At 38.1% G+C, this 20,628-nt stretch overlaps 2 protein-coding genes across 2 annotated transcripts; both read right to left on the reverse strand.

Moving 5' to 3' along the window:
• Nucleotides 1–1,105: 1,105 nt before the first annotated feature.
• On the reverse strand, nucleotides 1,106–6,575 carry LOC117338452 (otolin-1-like). Its single transcript, XM_033899805.1, has 4 exons — nucleotides 6,103–6,575; nucleotides 3,403–3,453; nucleotides 1,709–1,896; nucleotides 1,106–1,497 (listed from the first exon to the last, which is right to left on the reverse strand). The coding sequence occupies exons 1-4, from the start codon at nucleotides 6,315–6,317 to the stop codon at nucleotides 1,106–1,108; spliced, it is 846 nt and encodes a 281-aa protein (XP_033755696.1). The 5' UTR covers nucleotides 6,318–6,575.
• Nucleotides 6,576–7,612: 1,037 nt separating this feature from the next.
• On the reverse strand, nucleotides 7,613–19,503 carry LOC117338200. The gene is made up of 9 exons (XM_033899456.1): nucleotides 19,282–19,503; nucleotides 17,015–17,084; nucleotides 13,306–13,367; nucleotides 11,069–11,250; nucleotides 10,707–10,751; nucleotides 10,298–10,360; nucleotides 9,000–9,439; nucleotides 8,529–8,623; nucleotides 7,613–8,160 (listed from the first exon to the last, which is right to left on the reverse strand). The coding sequence occupies exons 1-9, from the start codon at nucleotides 19,392–19,394 to the stop codon at nucleotides 7,779–7,781; spliced, it is 1,452 nt and encodes a 483-aa protein (XP_033755347.1). The 5' UTR covers nucleotides 19,395–19,503; the 3' UTR covers nucleotides 7,613–7,778.
• Between the last annotated feature and the right edge of the window lie 1,125 nt (nucleotides 19,504–20,628).

The following is a 20,628-nucleotide window of genomic DNA, read 5'->3' on the forward strand; positions in this document are numbered from 1 at the left end:
GGACCTTTGCACACCTCCGGATATAACTCAGTACCCAGGACCTTTACACACCTCCGGATATAACTCAACACCGAGGACCTTTACACACCTCCGGATATAACTCAGTACCCAGGACCTTTGCACACCTCTAGATATAACTCAGTACCCATGACATTTACACACCTCTAGATATAACTCAGTACCCAGGACCTTTACACACCTCTAGATATAACTCAACACCCATGACATTTACACACTTCCGGATGTAACTCATTACCCAGGACCTTTACACACCTTCGAATATAACTCAGTACCCAGGACATTTACACACTTCCAGATATAACTCAGTACCCAGGACATTTACACACCTCCGGATATAACTCAGTACCCAGGACATTTACACACCTCCGGATATAACTCAGTACCCAGGACCTTTAAACACCTCCAGATATAACTCAGCACCCATGACATTTACACACCTCTAGATATAACTCAGCACCCAGGACATTTACACACCTCCGGATATAACTCAGTACCCAGGACATTCACACACCTCCGGATATAACTCAACACCTAGGACCTTTACACACCTCCGGATATAACTCAGTACCCAGGACCTTTACACACCTCCGGATATAACTCATTACCCAGGACCATCACACACCTCCGAAACAGAACGTTGTACCCATGACTTATACTTACTCAGAAGAGGATATTGGCCTCGTAACACCTACCAATGATAGTAAGTAACGTATTATTTTTCTTCAAAATATTTGCAGACGAAGGTTTGACTTTATAGGATAATATTATATATTTCAACTTGATTCATAAACTTATGTCGGATATAACAATTCCAATATGACCATCTGTAATTTTTTCCTGTTTGCTTTGTAAAAGATTAACGTATACCAAGAACACTTAGTTGAAAATACTTAAATTCCTCTAATAAACCACTCACAAAAATACTAACTACTACTGAAACCCGTATTTTTATTCAAAAACAGTTTTCATAGCTTCAGTTGCTGAATGAACTATATATTCCTTTCTTTTCAACAGCCAAGCAACATTCGTTCCACGTGTAATATAATTTATTCTTAGAAATTTTTTTTTTTAAGTAATAATAATTTTAATAGAACCTAATTCCCGTGAATGACGAATTTGCTGTGATCACAGAGCCAACATCATGGTGTTTCTCACGAACATACACTCTGTCGCCTACCTCAAGTTGAAGGACGATAGTTTGCGTCCCAATATTCTGGTTTACATCCGTACCAGAAATTGCCAAATACATTCGTGGAAAGCCATTGACTTCTATAGCAGAATATACGTAGGACCTCAATGCCACCTCTAGTGACCATGTGAACAGGTAAGTACCATTAACACCACAGGTGAAGACACCAGAGATCGCGTCGTAATAGCTCCCCTCATTCGTCTCCACTTTATCAAATATAATAATTTTTTGCGATATGGATATATCTTTGTTTATGCTTGTTCTTGCAGTAAATGCTGCCTTCTCACCTGTAAATAATAAATGAATAGATATATAAATACATGTCTGATGACTTGTTCTTGTGTGCATCCAGACGGAAAAGCTATTAAAAATGAACCGAAATGGTATTGAAATTCCGAAGCAATACCTGTCTGAGGAAAACGATCTAATTGTTTTTCTTGTCGATTCTTCCTTTAACACACATACTTAAAATTTAAAACTTAGATTAAGAGTGAATACCTGTGCGAATTATGCCTTGTTCGCCTTTTTGCCCAGCCATCCCCACAGGACCAATGTCTCCCTTTTGCCCAGCCAGCCCTAGAGGACCAACATCGCCCCTTTGTCCCTTCATGCCTTTGTTCCCTTTTTGGCCCGGAACTCCAACGAAGTCGGCTTTTCCATCTGATCCTTTTTCACCTAAAATGGCGCTAATTGACAATATGATGCTAATAAATCATTAATATATCTATATCAATAATTACCTTCGTCCCCAGTCCTATCTTCTCTTGCAATTACATGTATGTATATTCATGCTTATACTTTAAATCACAATTAAATGCAATGATTTGCAGTGTTACCTTTATCGCCTTTTTGCCCTTGTAGTTCCTTTTCGCCCTTTGCTCCTTGCAAACCTAAAAATATTACAGAGAACCTACACGAGAGCTCACCCTGAAACAATGACACATATATTATGGAATTGTGTATATATCAAATTTGATAGAACATTTAAGGATAATTTTATCACTAAAAAACCTGAGTCTTAGATTCGATCAACAGGAATTCATCTTTTGCAAGCATATTAACACCTTGATAATCTAATATTACTCATTACAAAACAATCTATTTACAAACGTTAATGCATGGAACCAGATTTAAACAATCTAAAAATTATATTAAATTTGAGTTAAAAGCTTACAAAATTTTAATATCTAAAAGTAACATAAAACACAAAATATATATTGACACATAAATACTGCAGTGGCAACAAATCAAAAACAAGAATACAGCATCTCTGACATAGGTTTATTTTGTCCTTTCTGTTTTTGTTTTCAGTTAGGCCTACTTTTTTATACATATTTTTTGCTTGTTCTTGTTTACTTATACTCTTATTCCACTTACATAATGCCTTTTGAACAAAATTTAATCAATACAACGCCAATTCGCCAAAGCCAACAGATATGGCCGTAATCAGCAACCATACGCTAGCGTTATCGGCTTTCTTCGACGACACGCACCATGATTCGTAAATGTAGGTCAAATTTAGGTTAAGTCAATTCCCCAAAATTATAAGCATAGTGAGGAAAACGGAACCAACAGGCAGTTCAACAAGAATGGATCGAATATGATTTCATTTCATACAAAGCAATAGATAATTTCCTATGAGATTTTGATGTCGAAAGTCAAATTGCAACGGGATATTTTTTATGGTGTTATGCAATACGTTTCTATGTATGTCTTGAATTTTTATTGAAGCAGAATTATACATTTAAGTGTAGACGTAAGTTAATCCCCATCAATATAATACAATACAAACCTCTGTGTGGTATAAACAATATATACTTACCCGTGGTAGAATCGTTCCAGTGATTCATCGTACTTACCCGTGGTTGAATCGTTCCAGTGATTCATCGTACTTACCCGTGGTTGAATCGTTCCAGTGATTCATCGTACTTACCCGTGGTTGAATCGTTCCAGTGATTCATCGTACTTACCAGTGGTTGAATCGTTCCAGTGATTCATCGTACTTACCCGTGGTTGAATCGTTCCAGTGATTCATAGTACTTACCCGTGGTTGAATCGTTCCAGTGATTCATCGTACTTACCCGTGGTTGAATCGTTCCAGTGATTCATCGTACTTACCCGTGGTTGAATCGTTCCAGTGATTCATCGTACTTACCCGTGGTTGAATCGTTCCAGTGATTCATCGTACTTACCCGTCGTTGAATCGTTCCAGTGATTCATCGAATGAGACTCTGATGTCGATTCTAAAAAACAACACAATATCAAGTATATTGATTAAAAGACGATGTTTTTAAACACTTTTCAATATTGAGTACAGAAAGGGATTTCCTTGTCTACTCCCTTCTCTGTTTTCTTCTCTGTATGTTCCTAAGACACCAGTCCTCATGTGACCCGGGCTGTTGGTGTTCCCCTAGACATTTTTTCTCAGAGTTATGATTCTGAATTTCCTCTTGACAGATGCCTCCATCCTTATGACCCTGTTTAGTGGCGTCTCCTAGACAGCCGTCCCCATAGGACCCTGACTGTTGGTGTCCCCTAGACAGCCGTCCTCATATGACTCTGACTGAAGGTGTCCTTCTAGACAGCCGTCCCCATATGACCCTGACTGAAGGTGTCCTTCTAGACAGCCGTCCTCATATGACCCTGGGTGTAGGTGTCCCCTAGACACTCGTCCTCTTATGACCCTGACTGTCGGTGTCCCTTAGACAGCCGTCCTCATATGACCCTGACTGTTGGTGTCCCCTAGACAGCCGTCCTCATATGACCCTGAATGTTGGTGTCCTCCTAGACAGCCGTCCTTATATGACCCTGACTGTTGGTGTCCCTTAGACACCCGTCCTCATATGACCCTGACTGTTGGTGTCCCCTAGACACCCGTCCTCATATGACCCTGACTGTTGTTGTCACCCTAGATAGCCGTCCTCATATGACCCTGACTGTTGATGTCCCCAGACAACCGTCCTCATATGACCCTGACTGTTGGTGTCCCCAGACACCCGTCCTCATATGACCCTGATTATTGGTGTCCCCTAGACACCCGTCCTCATATGACCCTGACTGTTGGTGTCCCCTAGACAGCCGTCCTCATATGACCCCGACTGTTGGTGTCCCCTAGACACCCGCCCTCATATGACCCTGACTGCTGGTGTCCCCTAGATAGCCGTCCTCATATGACCCTGACTGTTAGTGTCCCCTAGACACTCGTCCCAATATGACCCTGGCTGTTGTTGTCCCCTAGACACCCGTCCTCATATGACCCTGGCTGTTGCTTCCCCCTAGACAGCCGTCCTCATATGACCCTGACTGTTGGTGTCCCTTAAACACCCGTCCTCATATGACCCTGACTGTATGTGTCCCCTAGACACCCGTCCTCATATGACCCTGACTGTTGGTGTCCCCTAGACAGCCGTCCTCATATGACCCTGACTGTTGGTGTCCCCTAGACAGCCGTCCTCATATGACCCTGACTGTTGGTGTCCCCTAGACACCCTTCCTCATATGACCCTGACTGTTGGTGTCCCCTAGACACCTGTCGTCATATGACCCTGACTGTTGGTCTCCCCCTAGACAGCCGTCCTCATATGACCCTGACTTAGGTGTCCCCTAGACAACCGTCCTCACATGACCCTGGCTGTTGGTGTCCGCTTGACACCCGTCCTCATATGACCCTGACTGTTGGTGTCTTCGGTGGTACCCTTCCCAATACGACCAAGGCTGATGGTGTCAGAATAGACAGCCGTCCTGATATGACCCTGGTTTTTGTTTGATAGTTATCAATCGATCAGTGCATTAAGGAAAAGGATGTGCTGTAAATTTTGGTGAGAGATGTATTTGCACATTCTATCAGATAATTATTTTCGAGATAGTTTTATTCTTGTTTATTTCTTTTTAGTACAATTAGTCCAGAATTCCATATATCTACGAATTAATAAACTATCTAAATCAGACAGGAAATCTTCGAAGATACAATCAATCTTTGAAGAATAACATAGTCGAAATATTATTTTATTAAAAATGTATTTTTAACAGTATTGGGTTTTGCTTAAAAACATGTTTAAACATCTGTATATATCAGGTGCAAACAGGCAAGGTTGTTGTTTTCAAATATTTTTGATAAGTATTTTTCATGAAAAGGTTCTCAATGTTGGGACAGTTTTCGTCATTTTATATTTTGTAACCCGACCCTTTCAGTAAACTACTTTCTTTTGTCCTAGTAAAAAGCATGGATAAGCTTAATCAAAGTTTGTTAACTTATAGATTACCTGAATGATATGCCAATACAATCTTAAGTAGTTTAAGCAGAGGCTTCCTGAGAAACCAATTTATTTATGAAAAAACCCCTTAAATTAACCTTATTTTACATAAAAACTTGTTCTTGTCATATTTGTTTCTGTTAAAGCACGGTGTCCTTATTTTGTCAAATACGGTATGTATAGTACTTACGCACGTGCCATACAAACATGAAAGTATGTCAACTTACGCCGATCGACGCTTCTATCAGAATCGACCTCTCTTTTAAAGATCCCCTCTTCCCCTCCACCAGATGTATCGCTTTTACATCGATTTGACGGTTGGTTGTTTCTGTATAATTAAAAATGTATGTAAACTTACTTACCACAAGAGGGGTGAGGTGGATGTATCTTATCATAGTTCTTCAAACCATTTTGATTTTCAAACCTTCCCTCTGAATATCGACAATATTTGATCAAGGTCCAATCATTACTGAAGAGCCTTTGTATAATACAGTCAATAATTTAGCATATAAACTTCTCTTATTAGATTGTAAATGTTATATTTATTTGTGTGCCTTTTGTGCAGTTCCCAATCAAACAACTTTGTTTTTAAGGAACAATTCTAAACTGAGAAAACGAAAGATAATGCTTTGATTTTACCTGATCTCCTTGAAATCGTCTGAGAGACGGACAAACTTTCGCTCCAGAACCACGTGTTGCTTCCGTAGGTTTGCATACTCAAGAATAACGCTGTCTAATGCACCTTGTAGAACCAATACTTGCTCCTGAATGTTCTGTATTTGTAAGCTGCTACTATGTTCATCAACAGCCAATGTGGTGGACAGCCACATTAAAACAATGAGGTGTGGAAGCATATCGTATACCTTGTCTCCTTACAAGACAGCGCCTCGAATGATAACACACAATGATGATTATTGTCTTCTACAATATATTTCGTTTTAACAACTTTATAATCGACCGTGCATCATTGAAAAAAATGGTATGATTTAAGGAAATTTGTAATGTAGAAAACCGGGCAGGCTGTCATGTCGTAAAGACGACGTTTAAATGTATGTTTCAGTTTTGTAAAGAACCAATCACGAATTATATCGGTGATAAAACAAAGGCCGTTATTGACCTCAAACTTAAATGGGTCATTGTCTTATCTCTTAGGCTGGTAATATCTATATATGCTTATAGGTTATAACATTCTTAAAGTGTTTGTTTTAACAGACCAGATGGATTCCTTTCGATATGAGGATAAGCGAGATTTCTTAGTTCAAGATTATGAAATGATGTCATTAATATAGATTTACGAAGTAGTATATTTTTATGCACACAAACTTCCCTAATCAATAAGATAACATCTACGCCAAAACCCTCGGTTTTAAACCTGAAAGGTTTCACCAATTATCTTAAAAATGCTTATCCTAATTAGTTATATATCCTTGATATACGAAATTTAAACGTGATTATAGTTATATACCCTTGATATACGAAATGTATAACATGATTATAGTTATATACCCTTGATATACGAAATGTAAAACATGATTATAGTTATATACCCTTGATATACGAAATGTAAAACATGATTATAGTTATATACCCTTGATATACGAAATGTAAAACATGATTATAGTTATATACCCTTGATATACGAAATGTAAAACATGATTATAGTTATTTTGGATTTATCCCCCTTTGCACAGTATATCCGGTAGGCATATTTGGAAAAGCTACTGAGAAAGACAAATCCCCACCCTCCCTCCCCATTTTTGCACCTTTTCTGCTTTGGGTTTTCCTGTTTTACATTGCATGCACGTTCTCTAATTCGTGAAGACTTTGACCACGACATGCAGAGGTGCTGGCGGTGTTTTTCTGGTAGACAACAGATTGCTGTCACGTGGTTGAAGTTTTTGGCCATCATTTGCCATTTACTTGTAAGTTTAGGACCAATTAAAAGACATGAGTAGTGAAGAAATCTAATCTTTAGTTTGGTTCAAAGTGTCTTCTATGTGATAAATACCCTTGAGATGGGAATTGTATAAATGAGTATAGTTATATATCTTTAGTTCCTACTGGTTTGCATGTTTATGCCGTTGTTGAGTTCATGGCGGGGCTCTGATTTTTCATAGTCTGTAAAATCTCACGAATAAATGAACATCAATTTTTAGATCATGCAGCTTTATTGACACTTTAATCAGCATTCGTATCTTGAACCAAAAACACTGATAATCAGCGGCTTGTATTACAGGAGTATCTTCACCATACTACAGACTACACTTGGTTATAGTACAATGACGTGACTTTATCATAAAAAGAGTTATATTCCTCTAACGTGTCTGTTTTAAATCAGATCTAGCGATCAGAGCACTTTGCCTACTCCTCTGCCCAGCAGTCTCTTTCTGTAGCTGTTCACGCTCCAAAGCCTCTTGCTGACGCAATTCACGCAATTCTTTCCAGATGTCATGATCGCTGACGTCACTATGTGCATGGATACCGGGGTCGACGCCTGTCGCGCGGACCATATGTTCAAGTCTCTCGATGTTGGACTTTGACAATCTGAGATATCCGCACTGAAGCATATCCATTGGATTGAACTCGATACCAGAACCGCCGCTTAGCGCCTGCAAAATTTCTTCAAGGAACTGAAGTCTGCGCTTCTGTTGTCGGTTCTCCGCTGTGTGTAGACGATAGTCCGACTCTTTTTGTTTCCTGTCGACAAAGTTTAACACATTACTTCGTTTCTTAAAAAAACAGAGAATATCGGCATCCAATCGAAACCGTAAACTAAAAATACTAGGAAAATCCATGGAGACTCTAGACAATCACAGCGAGAATAATTAGACCAAGTGTTTCTGAAGGAAAAGCGTCTTCTGATTTATCGACGACACATGTAAACCTAGGTTTGTGATATACTTACGAAAACTGACAATAGTGACACACTTTGAGTCGCCTCTTACCTGTACAATAAAAATGCACTTGTATGCAACAGGATTATTCGTTATGTTCCTGCACCGGTTATTTATTTGAATACTTGAGAAAATTACATACATCGTGTAATGTACGAGTTTAAGGTTTACCTTGTGTTATACTGGCGAGCCTCCTTCAGCATTGTCTCGAGCTCCTGTAGAGATGACAAGTCCATTTGTTTTGCATCTGGGAATTTCGTCTCGTCCTGAAAGGGATTGCATAGCCTTCGTGTGATGATTAGGGAACTTACACTGCAAACTTTCGCAATAAAAGCGATACGCTAAACTATGACTCCGCTAATTACATCTGTGTGTATTTTTTCTATAGAAAGTACTGTGGGCGCGACAAATCTGTTTAAATTCTGCTTACGCGCGAAAACCAGGGTGGACCTAAATATATCAACGTCTACAGTAATCCGAGGGGTCTACTTTCCAAATAAGAGTGTTTGGTAAGAGTGTGACGTAAATATACATCTACAAGTGATAACGTGTACCTTATCTGTTAATCGAATCGAGGGTATACATTCGTTTAAAGATTGAAACCTATTACATGACATGCCTAGTTCTTTGGTATCACAATACCTTCCAGTTCGGCATGGCACGCTTATGCACATCCTGAACTTGGGTGAAAGCGGATTCGTTAGCGGAGGATACAGTCTGTATCGCCATATCATACAGTGACGTCAGTTCTTCTGTATCGTCCATGTGGTCATGGTGATCCATGTACCTGTGGCTCCCTCTGGATAACGATTCGTTGCTTTTCCTGAAACTTCCAGTGCGATGTAACCGTTCTATATGTTGGTGACCTCCTTTGGCATCGTGTCTCTCCTGGCCATGTTGACTAAGTCGCCTTTCCATTCCCTGGCCGTGCTGGCTTGACCGTCTATCTACGAACTGGTGATTCTTCTCGACTGTGCGTTTGCTCGGCAAGTGTTCCTGTTGATGATCAGCTCGATCTTCATGAGATAATATTTGTTCAACTTCAGGACTGCAGGTGCAATCTGTTACAACGATTATCGGCACTAAAAATAGAAAAGAAAGTAAACAGTATATAGGTTTTTAGTAAACAAACAACAACATGTACAATATTGGCTCAACACCGATAAAATGAGAGCAAATCATGAACAAAACATTTACATACATATATTTATCCCCAAACAGATGTAGGTCAAAGGTCAAAATTTTCATCTGAGGGACCTACTTTTTGGTAGATATGCCCCAAGTATGATGAAATAATGACAAATTGTGTATGATATACAGACCGGACAAGCTTAAGTACAGGAGGGTATGAGAGAATACGACACAATCTTATTATATAGGCACCCGGCTTCCAGTGGGGAGTTTTCTGGAAGGATAGTTGTCTCGACGACACCCGCCATGCAAGTCTTACTTCTTCAATATATACGAGGAAAGTCTTCTCAATACGAGCACCAGGGCAGCGACAACAGAACTGCCAGGCATATTGACGACAAAATAACACGCGATAGAACATTGTTTGGTGACATCATTTCATCAAACAAAACAATCTTAAATACAAATAAATGTATTCACCACATAAAATGCATTGTTCCAGATCAACAGTCTTCCCTTAAAATGCATTACAAATGAAAAATAGCATAGTTCAACATCTGATTGTTTAAAACCGAAAGTTATGTTCTAAATATATAGGGGCAGAGTACGATATGATATATCCGGGATGTAATTAATTAATTGATTAAGAGAAGCTCAAACTTTTGTAGGGTGTTAAAAGCGTAAAGTATTAACTTTTGTATTGTATAACAATGTACAAAAGCCTATTGTTGGTGTCAATCTACATTGATGATAATTACACATTGTCGGATATATAGCACATTTGTTATTAAATACAAACATTATCTTACATGATTGGTGTTTCTTCTGAAATTCGACACGTCGTCGTTTCTCTTTGTTAGCATTAACGAGGTCTGAAATGTAAATGGTACTTCCTTAAAAACTGATGATAATACAACATTGTAAAAGAAAGAAAAAAGTCTCTTAATTTGAGTTGCTACATAAAGTGATATCCGCAATGCTTTTAATATAACTTTAAAAAAAAAACAAAAACAAAAAAAAACAGTTTATAATTTAGGAACTGCCGAATTGTTAATATTACAGAAAATTGTGTGAATTTGAAATATACTTTTTAAAACCTAGATTAATATGTTATAGCTACCAAAAACAATAGGAGTTGGCGGCATTGTTGGCTTTGAAGAATATTAGATAATTTTATATCAGCATCGATGCTTCCTACTCCTGTTCAAAATAACGAACCTGCAGGCATTGACTTTCTTCTATCTTTGTACTGGTGTTTGTCGCCTGGAACGGAAACGGAAATGCACTAAGATGATTACTTTGTGAGTAGAAGATAAAGACAATCGCCATTTTGGTAATTGCAATATTGCCTGCTATTCCAAAGGAATGAAAGCAGGGTTAAAAAACAAAAACAAACAAAACAACACAACAATCAAAACACAGTACGTGTATATCGTTACAATATAAACAGGTAATGCCGTGGACATTACGTGTCAAGCGCTCAAAGTACAACATAATTTATTATAATAACTAGGAAATTTCGACTTATTACAGAGACAAAAAATCATAATAAATTATCAAAGTTTTATCAAAATTACAACCTTCATGAATTTTCGGAAATTTCGTCGACGAGGTTTTCGATATCCCTCGGATTGAATCCTGTGAAGCTTGTGCTTGTCCTGCGGATTCCATTTTCAGTTGACGATGACTTTTGGGCTGATTCGAAAGTCCCTCGCTTGAGTGAAAACTTTTGTCTGCGATTTTGGGCAACTGGGATGAGAAGCTGTGGTGAATATATATCATAACACCTTAATTACAAAAGGTAACTAGGGAACTAGACGGTACAATGCGAATTATAACAAATTACTACACACATGCATTATATACATGTTATAAGGATATTTAAGATAGAAAAATTAGCATTTCCTTTCGTGTAAAGATTAAAATTTACAAAAAAGTAACGCATTTATATAGCACCATAATTATTCCTCATTTATGGACCCAAAAAGTAAAATAAATAAATAATAAAAGGTAAAATGTGTGAGGAAGTGCGTGTTCATTTAAAAATATCATAAGACTCTTTCATACACTGTATGTAGGATAGGGATATTCCACCCGAGGGGTCACAACATGTTGTGAAACCCGAGGCTTGCCGAGGGGTTTACCACATTTTGTGATCCCGAGGCTGGAATATCCCTATCCTACATACACACATAATGAAAGAGTCTTTTTCTCTCATATCACTACCAAATGTCTGGCGAAAGTGTCATTCAGCCATCCATTTTCTTCGATTTTTCAATTTCTTTATTTGACGTTTTTACTGAATAATACTCATGATATTCTGAAAGATCCTACCCGATTTTGGCAAATTAAGTTTGCACACAATTTCCAGTCCTTTTGTGGTTAAGTGATGAACTAATGAACATTTTGGCGATAAAAATTACCGTAACTTGACCAACTTTTGACGTGGCCGTGATCAAATTGTTAACATCCGAGAAAAAGAAGTTCTATCAACAATACTTTGAAGAATCCAATGCTGAAATGAGTTTTCCAATTTTAAAAATAGTTTGATTTGATCATTTCACGGAACAAACCGTACTTTTTATTGCCAATTTTATGAAATACTACGTCACTGCATGACGTCACGACTGTCATTCATAGTTCAAGGCTATATTGAGAGTGATGTCGATCTCGATCGCCATGTCGCGGCGATGTTTCGTGGGTTGGTAACTTTAAGTTCACGGTGTTCCGATCTTTTCTGTGACAGGATTATATGTGTTTAACCGGTTTTCTTGATAGAATGACGAAGGTCACTCGATAACGAAGGCTAGGATGACAGTAAGGCCTAGTTTTCCTGGTTACTCTACACAAATATAGACTCTGTGTTACAATTAAAATACAAATTTCTTTATATGAACATCGAGGGGTGTCATTTTTTTTACCGAATGTTCGTTCATTTAAGAGCTAATTCCCAATTTCCAAATACACAGGTTACTGAGTAGGCCTAGAGTAAACAAATTCCAGGCCCCGGTGCTGACGCAAACGGAACCATTTCATCGGTTGTGATGTTTAACTTTTTCTTTTTATAAATATTTTTTAATTCAACTTCCTATCATTGCCAGGTTATTGTGTGTGTTTGCATGTTTTTAATGGCAAATGACAAACCTGTTGGAGGGTAGGCCGGTCTGTACTGTACTATAACTGTTTAATACAAACGGCCTAGCTGTAGGCCTAGTCTACAGTAACGGAGTTATATTTTCGCTCAGATGTAATGTCTAATCGTTTAACCGTGTAGCCCTATTGGTTTATTGCTGATATGATATACATCTATCTCAGAATGTATGTATTTTTATAGTTAAGCCCAACGTTTCAAAACCGACACTCAAGCAGACGACGTTTGTAAGAGTTGCCCCCCCCCCCCCCCCCCCCTTGCAGATTACTCCGCGCGCGTAAAACGATATCTTGTATGAACAAACTATATGCAACATGGCGAGATATGAGAGAAATAATCCTTGATTTTGTTTATGTAGAGGCCAGAGGTCGAGGAAAATATCACCTTCCGAAGGGATACCTGTGGGAGACATCTTGGCCAATTACAGAAGAGATATTTTTCTCAGTATTAAAGTAATATAAATAGTACAGTTACATAACAAATGCTCTTATGTCATTTTTCTGTTTGTAGATAAGAAGTAAATATCATTGCATTTATTTATATAAAACATACTCTAGACAAGTATAAGTAAGTTTCTTAGAAACACTTGTCCCTTTGTACTCTATCAAATACATGGTATTGTACAAAAGCGACAACGCGAGTTGAACATTTTTGAATTTGTCTCACCTGTGTCTGCGCAATCGTTCATTGTGACTGTCAGACTCCGAAAATCTTCTCTTTCCTTGATACTGAAAAAATAACAACCCGATATGACACGTTGATCAAACTTGATTGTATCCATTCAATACACGGAAGTGTCATGTGCAATTCACCGTAGACTCGGGTGATCAATGGAATTGAAAAAAAATCTAACCATTGGCAGAAGACAAATTTATACTTTAGGATATTAAAGGATATTTACGGCGAAACAGAGGTGACATGAAAAATATTTCTTTTTTATGTACGGCTATTTTTTCTTTTTTTTTTATGTAGGCTGAAAAATATGTTTTTCCTTTACGTGCTCAGGTAAAAATTATTAGGTGCTCACGTAAAATATTTATATACGGTAAAAAAAAACCCATTTATGTAGGGTAACGGACATAGATTTTTCCTTTAAAAGGAAAAAGTAAAAGTAAAAAATATTTTTCAGTCTACATAAAAACAACATTTTTAGCCTTACATAAAAATATATTGTTCATGTCACCTCTGTTCCGCCGTAAATATTACGTGTTTAATCATTTATATGAAAACTTCTGAGATGTAAGGGAGGATAGCCATTCCATATAGTGTGCAGACATAAATGTGAGAGCCAGTCTATATATCGGGTACAGACATACATGTGACAGCCAGTCTATATATCGGGTACAGACATACATGTGAGAGCCAGTCTATATATCGGGTACAGACATACGGATGATAGTCAGTCTATATATCGGGTACAGACATACATGTGACAGCCAGTCTACATATCGGGTACAGACATACACGTGACAGCCAGTCTATATATCGGGTACAGACATACATGTGACAGCCAGTCTATCGGGTACAGATATACATGTGACAGCCAGTCTATATATCGGGTACAGATATACATGTGACAGCGAGTCTATATATCGGGTACAGACATACGGATGATAGTCAGTCTATATATCGGGTACAGACATACATGTGACAGCCAGTCTATATATCGGGTACAGACATACGGATGATAGTCAGTGTATATATCGGGTACAGACATACTGATGATAGTCAGTCTATATATCGGGTACAGACATACGGATGATAGTCAGTCTATATATCGGGTACAGACATACATGTGACAGCCAGTCTATATATCGGGTACAGACATACGGATGATAGTCAGTGTATATATCGGGTACAGACATACTGATGATAGTCAGTCTATATATCGGGTACAGACATACATGTGACGGCCAGTCTATATATCGGGTACAGACATACGGATGGTAGTCAGTCTATATATCGGGTACAGACATGTACATGTGACAGCCAGTCTATATATCGGGTACAGACATACGGATGATAGTCAGTCTATATATCGGGTACAGACATACGGATGATAGTCAGTCTATATATCGGGTACAGACATAAATGTGACAGCCAGTGTATATATCGGGTACAGACATACATGTGACAGCCAGTCTATATAACGGGTACAGACATACGGATGATAGTCAGTCTATATATCGGGTACAGACATACGGATGATAGTCAGTCTATATATCGGGTACAGACATAAATGTGACAGTCAGTCTATATATCGGGTACAGATATATACATGTGACAGCCAGTCTATATATCGGGTACAGACATACGGATGATAGTCAGTCTATATATCGGGTACAGACATATATGTGACAGCCAGTCTATATATCGGGTACAGATATATACATGTGACAGCCAGTCTATATATCGGGTACAGATATATACATGTGACAGCCAGTCTATATATCGGGTACAGACATACGGATGATAGTCAGTCTATATATCGGGTACAGACATACGGATGGTAGTCAGTCTATATATAGGGTACAGACATACGGATGATAGTCAGTCTATATATCGGGTACAGACATACGGATGATAGTCAGTCTATATATCGGGTACAGACATAAATGTGACAGCCAGTCTATATATCGGGTACAGACATACATGTGACAGCCAGTGTATATATCGGGTACAGACATACATGTGACAGCCAGTCTATATATCGGGTACAGACATACATGTGACAGCCAGTCTAGATATCGGGTACAGACATATACATGTGACAGCCAGTGTATATATCGGGTACAGACATACATGTGACAGCCAGTCTATATATCGGGTACACACATATACATGTGACAGCCAGTCTATATATTGGGTACAGACATACGGATGGTAGTCAGTCTATATATCGGGTACAGACATACGGATGGTTGTCCGTCTATATATCGGGTACAGACATACATGTGACAGCCAGTCTATATATCGGGTACAGACATACGGATGATAGTCAGTGTATATATCGGGTACAAACATACATGTGACAGCCAGTCTATATATCGGGTATCCATACGGATGATAGCCAGTCTATATATCGGGTACAGACATACGGATGGTAGTCAGTCTATATATCGGGTACAGACATACGGATGATAGTCAGTGTATATATCGGGTACAAACATACATGTGACAGCCAGTCTATATATCGGGTACAGACATACGGATGATAGTCAGTGTATATATCGGGTACAAACATACATGTGACAGCCAGTCTATATATCGGGTACAGACATACGGATGATAGTCAGTCTATATATCGGGTACAGACATACGGATGCTAGTCAGTCTATATATCGGGTACAGACATACGGATGATAGTCAGTCTATATATAGGGTACAGACATACGGATGACAGTCAGTGTATATATCGGGTACAGCCATACGGATGATAGTCAGTCTATATATAGGGTACAGACATACGGATGACAGCCAGTCTATATATCGGTACAGACATACGGCTGATAGTCAGTCTAGATATCGGGTACAGACATACATGTGACAGCCAGTCTATATATCGGGTACAGACATACATGTGACAGCCAGTCTATATATCGGGTATCCATACGGATGATATATATAGCCAGTCTATATATCGGGTACAGACATACGGATGGTAGTCAGTCTATATATCGGGTACAGACATACGGAAGATAGTCAGTGTATACATACGGATGATAGTCAGTGTATACATACGGATGATAGTCAGTGTTTACATACGGATGATAGTCAGTGTTTACATACGGATGATAGTGTATACATACGGATGATAGTCAGTGTATACATACGGATGATAGTCAGTGTTTACATATGGATGATAGTCAGTGTATACATACGGATGATAGTCAGTGTATACATACGGATGATAGTGTATACATACGGATGATAGTCAGTCAGTGTATACATACGGATGATAGTCAGTGTATACATACGGATGATAGTCAGTGTATACATACGGATGATAGTCAGTGTATACATACGGATGATAGTCAGTGTATACATACGGATGATAGTCAGTGTATACATACGGATGATAGTCAGTCTATATATCGGGTACAGACATACGGATGATAGCCAGCGTATACATACGGATGATAGTCAGTGTATACATACCGATGATAGTCAGTGTATACATACGGATGATAGTCAGTGTATACATACGGATGATAGTCAGTGTATACATACGGATGATAGTCAGTCTATATATCGGGTACAGACATACGGATGATAGCCAGCGTATACATACGGACGATAGTCAGTGTATACATACGGATGATAGTCAGTGTATTCATACGGATGATAGCCAGTCTATATATCGGGTACAACATACCTCTAGTGAAAATCTTTCTTTGTCCTGTTGAAGACGTTCCAGTTGTTGTCTCATTGTATTCTCCCGTTGACTGAAAAAATGTAATCATTGACAATTTTATATTTATTTAAGTGTTTGATATATATCACGATACGAATAAATGTTTTAATCCTGCTAATCGCGCCGCTTTGTCGGAATATCCCACCCATATATGTTTTTGCTTTATACGGAAGTGATGAAAAACAGCCGTATTTCAGAATTCTTACCTACTTCCAAGTGAAACGATGTTTAAAAGGTGAACATATTTAGAACATATGTTTGATACCGTTTCACTTAGAAATGCTTATGATTTAGATTTCTCTCTCCTGTTACACGTGCACTAGTGTAATATACTATACGTGTATATATTCTCATTAGATTTTGTCCTGAAAACAACAACACAATCTTGGGATTATTTATCTAATGAAGAAGATTTACATTGATATATATGAGTGTTTTCTTTACGAAAACTCTGATTGTGCAGTCATGTTATAAAATGGCCGTAGCATTCATGTTCTTTATTTGAACCAGTTGGGTTAAAACTGAGACAAAACAGGGTTCTGCGCTCAGCAATTTTGGGAGTAGGACGACTGGTTTGACCGTTGTCAGTATAATGTGACCGGGTGGAGTTGTCCTGCTGGTTGCCAAGGTAGTATGCTTCTGTAGCAGGAGAGGAAAAATGCAACGACCAGGCCGGTTTCGAACCCTGGACCTCCGAACATTAGACGGACGCTCTACCTGACTAACGGCGTTCAGCCCAGTCCAGTTCCGCTACACTTCAGTGAGGTAGCACTATGAAGTCGGCATCAGTTTAGCGTTATTACAACGGAACAAGCACGAACATACCGCAGCTTCCCCAAACACAGATGTCTACTCTGTGTACGAATGCATGCGAGTAGCATGCATTCGTACACAGAGTAGACATCATGACCATATAGCTGTTGATAGGACGTTAAAGGGACATCACGGTAAAAACGTTGTAATTTTCAATGAATGTACGTGTTTTGTTCCTTTCCAGTTATGTTTCTGTGCTGTCCCAATGTTCATAGTCGATCCCTTTGTCCAGCTTGACCACTCAGTCCACTTGATTTAGTTGGGAATCCCCCTCTAAATTTAGCGCGGAAATTATTTTTAAATCATCACGTAACTGTTTTGAAATCGAGGCAACACAAACACACGATAGTTTACATGGCGAATTATTAGTTGGACAATGATATTATACAGTGGTTTAAATGTTAAATAACACGTTCTGTATATATTCCGGCACATATATTTATGTGTAAATAAGTGTAAACACCGTACATATAGTATAGTGACAGTAACGATGTACTGGTACAGACTGTATAAATATTACCGAGTTTCTGTAAATATTACCGAGATTGTCATGACCTACTATCCAGCAATCAAGCAGAATAGGAGCAGCGTCCGTATTACTGCTGTTTTCATGTTTGAACTGTATTGTACTGCTTCCCCAGTTTAATTCTAGGATTGTGTTTGACCCATTTTCCAATTATTTTCTTCATTACGGAAGCTGTTATCGTTTTCAATCGCAGTCGATTCACATTGGAAGCCATTTTTGTTTTCAGGTGTTTTAGTGTGTTGTGCGCATACGTGTTATCGTATATGTCACAAAATTTGCATATTTAGACTATTGATCAACGAATTGTGATAACCTTTTTATAATTAATAATTGATGTTTTTTATATACATATATCATCAAATTCGAATGGTTATTGTTCATAAGGATATTTTTTTTAAAGATATACCCAATAATATGAAAAAATACAAAATAAAAATTGGTTTACCGTGATGTCCCTTTAAACAATACAAAACCTAAATCGAACTTTTTGCGAAAGTGCATTTGAAACCATGACTCTAACAGGGATGTAACAAAGATAAATTCAACAAGGTTTAGCCGTGACCAAGGCCAGGAGTTCGTAAATTAGGAATAAGAGATGTTTTGCTGAGTTATGTGGAGCAGACTTTCCCCGAGGAGAGTACTTTTTATTATCATTCTTAAACTAAACCAACCTGCAGCATTTGGTTTGTAGCAGACTGTGGGCGTCTACTGTGATATCGTATCATTTTAAGCAATATGGTTATACTCAGTAATATATGTGACAGGTAATTCTATAGTGTAAACCGTATTGTAGTAGGACCCTAATGCAGGGAAGTCCAGATCTCACCATTCCTACATGATACATGGACTCACATTCGTTATCTACTATATAGACATGTCAGTCACTTACCATAAGTTTTTCTCTGTATCTGTTTGCAATTTTTCTAAAAATCTTTTCTGTTTGGAAAGTTCTGGCTGACCAGCATCTCGCAATGCCTTGTAGTTTAGCTTGCGCATATCCATTCCCACAACCCGAATGATAGGCTAGCCGCTATATTTGCTTACATTTTACACTTCGCCATCTTGTCTGCATCCAAGCATGACGTCATCATTCTATGACGTCACATTACATAAAGGGAGACAACCGGAAGCTTCTACATACGTGTCACTGTTGACCAAAGTATTGCCACGGTCTTGAGTGGAACCCTGACTGTAAAGTTTAGGGCCGCCGTATGGTACCATTTAACGAATCGTAAACATTTATCCCTTATCATGTTGAAGGAGTTCCGTCTGCATGTATGTAATGGGAGCAATGAAAATTACCCTGCCCGTGCCGGGCTTCGAAATAGCGACCTTTTGCTCTCAAAGAAAACACCCTACCACTAGACTAAAGGGAAATTCCCACTAGTTTGATCTAGTAAGTTGACCTTATACTTTTTGCATTTACGTATATATACGTGTATCATTGATAAAAACTAGACAGATTTTACGTGTATATATGTATATCAAATAAATAAATAGATAATATTATAGTTTCACGTCTCCGTAATTTTGATAAAAAAACGCATGCATTGAAACATTAATGATTACCGTTGGCCTTTCCATATCATTCTATAATGTACTTATTTAAAACATATTCAAATTCAGAATCGCGTAGTTTAACACAAACTGCATTAATTTTGTATTTCAACTATTTTGATTGAAATCAAATTAATAAATACCAACGTAATACAAAGCACGGAACCTGTAGCATTGGTCATGTTTATGCTACTGTCTCCGCTAAGGATCGTACTGGGTACCCCTGGCTTGTCTGACCCACTGTAGTTGAACTAGAGACATTCTCCATGGTCGAGTCCGTAGGGAGTCACACAATAGTATCATACGAGTGTGGAACTTCTAAATTACGTCGAGGCGGCAGGAAAAGTAACAACGTTTTAGAAAAAAAAAAAAAATAATAATAATAATAATAATAAAAAAAGATTCTATGTTATAAGAGGGAATTCTAGTTTTAAAAGATAATACTACATGTAGGTTAAAAGTGAATTCTAGCTTTAAAGGGTAATGCTAGGTAAAAAAAAGGAAATTCTAGGTTAAAATCTTTGATTTTTCAATTAGGTTTCTTTATTGTTTTGAGGATTTTCTATTTATACCTCTTTGATTATTAAATTTTATATCAACATGAGCCGAAATTTTCGCAGAGCCAGTTCAGTACTTATTACCATAATTGACTTACGTTATAACTAATGTCTCATTTCCC

This window comes from Pecten maximus, chromosome 11 (assembly GCF_902652985.1).
Source record: "Pecten maximus chromosome 11, xPecMax1.1, whole genome shotgun sequence".
NCBI classification, from domain to species: domain Eukaryota; kingdom Metazoa; phylum Mollusca; class Bivalvia; order Pectinida; family Pectinidae; genus Pecten; species Pecten maximus.

Coding starts and splice junctions, on each gene's coding strand:
- LOC117338452 (XM_033899805.1), bottom strand. CDS start 6,317: ATGCTTCCACACCTCATTGTTTTAATGTGGCTGTCCACCACATTGGCT. Junction 3,454..6,102: donor GACGATTTCAAGGAGATCAG/GTAAAATCAAAG, acceptor GTTGTTTTTTAG/AATCGACATCAGAGTCTCAT. Junction 1,498..1,708: donor ACAAGGCATAATTCGCACAG/GTATTCACTCTT, acceptor TATTATTTACAG/GTGAGAAGGCAGCATTTACT.
- LOC117338200 (XM_033899456.1), bottom strand. CDS start 19,394: ATGGATATGCGCAAGCTAAACTACAAGGCATTGCGAGATGCTGGTCAG. Junction 9,440..10,297: donor TCAGAAGAAACACCAATCAT/GTAAGATAATGT, acceptor TTCTATTTTTAG/TGCCGATAATCGTTGTAACA. Junction 8,624..8,999: donor GTGCCATGCCGAACTGGAAG/GTATTGTGATAC, acceptor AATCCCTTTCAG/GACGAGACGAAATTCCCAGA.